The 2,217-nt window shown below is 67.0% G+C and overlaps 1 protein-coding gene across 2 annotated transcripts in view; it reads right to left on the bottom strand.

Moving 5' to 3' along the window:
• The window catches only part of LOC122193210 (interleukin enhancer-binding factor 3-like), a 2,606-nt gene extending 632 nt beyond the window's left edge, over positions 1 to 1,974 (bottom strand). Inside the window, exons 1-5 of one of the 2 annotated variants that reach the window (XM_042893936.1) lie at positions 1,773 to 1,974; positions 1,412 to 1,549; positions 913 to 1,089; positions 182 to 335; positions 52 to 105 (exon numbers count right to left, since the gene is read on the bottom strand). In XM_042893936.1, coding sequence (XP_042749870.1) covers positions 52 to 105; positions 182 to 335; positions 913 to 1,089; positions 1,412 to 1,549; positions 1,773 to 1,934 — 685 coding nt within the window. In that variant the 5' untranslated portion in view covers positions 1,935 to 1,974. The remainder of the gene's footprint in view (positions 1 to 51; positions 106 to 181; positions 336 to 912; positions 1,090 to 1,411; positions 1,550 to 1,772) is intronic. The other variant, XM_042893937.1, reaches the window with a different exon arrangement.
• Positions 1,975 to 2,217: the final 243 nt, after the last annotated feature.

The raw sequence follows: 2,217 nt of genomic DNA, 5'->3' as shown, positions 1-2,217 counted from the left end.
GGGAAGGGAAGGGAAGGGAAGGGAAGGGAAGGGAAGGGAAGGGGCGCTTACTGTATCCCGCCGTCGCTGAGTTCCCCCCGTAGCCGTAGCTCCCGTAGCCGCCGCCTGCAGGACAGCGAAACGCTCAGTTTGGGAGGACGGGGCCGCGGGTGGCCGGGATTTGGGATGGAGGGGGGCTCACCTGCGTTCATGTAGCCGCCATGGTTGCCCCCGTAGCCGCCCCGGCCTCTGCCCCGGCCGCGCATGTTGCCGCCCCGGCCCCGGCCGCGCATGTTGGGCGGTGGGGGAACGTCGTTGTGCATGGGACCCCCCATCCCAAAACCCGGGTTGTGCTGCTGCAAAGAGAAGCGAGGGTTGGTCGGGGGTCCTTGAGGGTGATGGAACCGGGGAATGGGTGGGCTGGGCTGGGGGGGCCTCAAAGGACGCAGAGCCGTGGAACGGTTGGGATGGGTTGAGTCCTTGGAGGTCACGGGGCCGTGGAAGGGGGTGGGGTGGGGAGTCCTTCAAGGTCCCATAAATAGGGAATGGGCTGCGTTCAGTCGGGAGGGTCCTTAAAGGTCACAGAGCTGTGGATCAGTTGGGTTGGAAGGGTCCTTGAAGGTCACAGAACAACGGAAGGGGTCGGGTTGGGTCAGAACTGTTCTTCAAGGCCCCAGAAATAGGGAAGGGGTCGGGTTGGGTTCAGCTGGGAGGGTCCTGGAAGGTCACAGAGCCACGGAAAGATTGGGTTGAGTTGGGAGGATCCTTCAGGGCTGCAGAGCCCTGGGTCGGGCTGGATTGGAAGGGTCCTTAAAGGACGTGGGAACACAGGAGCATAGAAGAGGTTGGGCCGGAAGGGTCCTTCAAGGTCACAGCACTGCAGAGCAGCAGGACGGTGCCGCAGGGCTCAGCCGCACCCCCAGCACTGCTTACCTTCACGGCAAACTTGGGCCCCCCCCTGGCCGGCAGCGGGGTTCTCTTCTTCTTGTTCTGCTCGATGGCCACGGGGGCGTCGGGGAAGAGCTTCTCCAGCGCTGCCAGCGCGGCGTAGGCCTTGGCCACCTTCTTGTTGGAGCCGGCTCCTTGGAACTTCTGCCCGTCCACCTCCACCTGGGGAGCAAACGGGGGGCATTGGAAACCAAGAAGGGACCCCACCAAACCCACGGCCACAGCAGCGCCTGCGGGACAGGAGGAGCTCTGAGCTGCGGAGCCGGGGTGCAGCCACTGGGGTGCAGATATTTGGGTTGGAGAGGATCCCCCCGGATCTGTGGGGCTGCGGGATGTGGGTCAGAGCACTTCTCCAAGCCAAAGCCGCGGGGATTTGGGCTGGAAGAGCTCTGCCCAGAGCCGTGGGGCTGCGGGGATTTGGCTTGGGGACTCCTGCCATGGGGCAGCCGCTGTGGGGCGAGCCGTGGGGCGGACGGGGCCTCACCTCCATGACGAAGCGCTTGTCGTGGCTGCCGCCCGTCTCGGAGATGAGCTCGTATTTCAGCCCGCGCCGCTTCTCGTTCAGCTCCATCACCGGGTTCTTGCCGTGCTTGGTCAGGATTGGTCCCTGCTGCTTCACGTTCTGCCGCACGCCAACGCCGCGTCACAGCTGCAGCCCAACCGCCCGCCTCCCACCGACCCCAAACCGCCCCTCCGCACCCCGCAGCCCTCCAGACCCCAACGCCACCCCACGGAACCCAACGCCGCACCATCAGAGCCCCACCGCCCCTCCGGCCCCCAGCAGCGCCCAGCCAAACCCAAGCGCCACCCCACCGGACCCCAACATCGCCCTTCCGGACCCCCACCTCTGAGCTCTGATCCGCAGGAGGAGAAGCGGCGCTGGGTGTAGAAACCGCTTCCACGACGGGCGGTGGAGGAGGAACCACCACCGGCTTCTGCTCCGTCTCCTCCGCCGACTCATCGCCTTTGCCAGATTCTTTGCCCTCCGCCCCGGTGGGCAGCCCCATATCCTGCAGCACCTGGAGGAGGGGGGAACCCCGCTGTCAGGGAGCCGCCAGCCCCTCTCCCCAGGAAAGCATCGCCCCGTGGGCTCAAAGGGACCTCGGAGCTCCCCCCCCCCACAGCAATTCTCCATCTGCCCCCAGATGGGAGCCCGGCTCTGGGCCCGGCGCCCGGCTGCGGCCTCGCTGGGAGCAGCAGCCCCTCCTGCCCGGCTGCGGTGCTCCGGGTGGCGCAGCCCAGGGCCCCATCGCCCCCCCGGCCCCCAGGGCACCCCGCTGCCTCGTGCTC

The sequence above is a fragment of the Lagopus leucura genome, unplaced genomic scaffold (assembly GCF_019238085.1).
Source record: "Lagopus leucura isolate 7727_CA_CO unplaced genomic scaffold, USGS_WTPT01 34393-0_obj-0_obj, whole genome shotgun sequence".
In the NCBI taxonomy this organism is placed as follows: Eukaryota; Metazoa; Chordata; class Aves; order Galliformes; family Phasianidae; genus Lagopus; species Lagopus leucura.
Note: the sequence above shows the minus strand (reverse complement) of the source record. Positions and strands in the feature narration are given on the sequence as shown.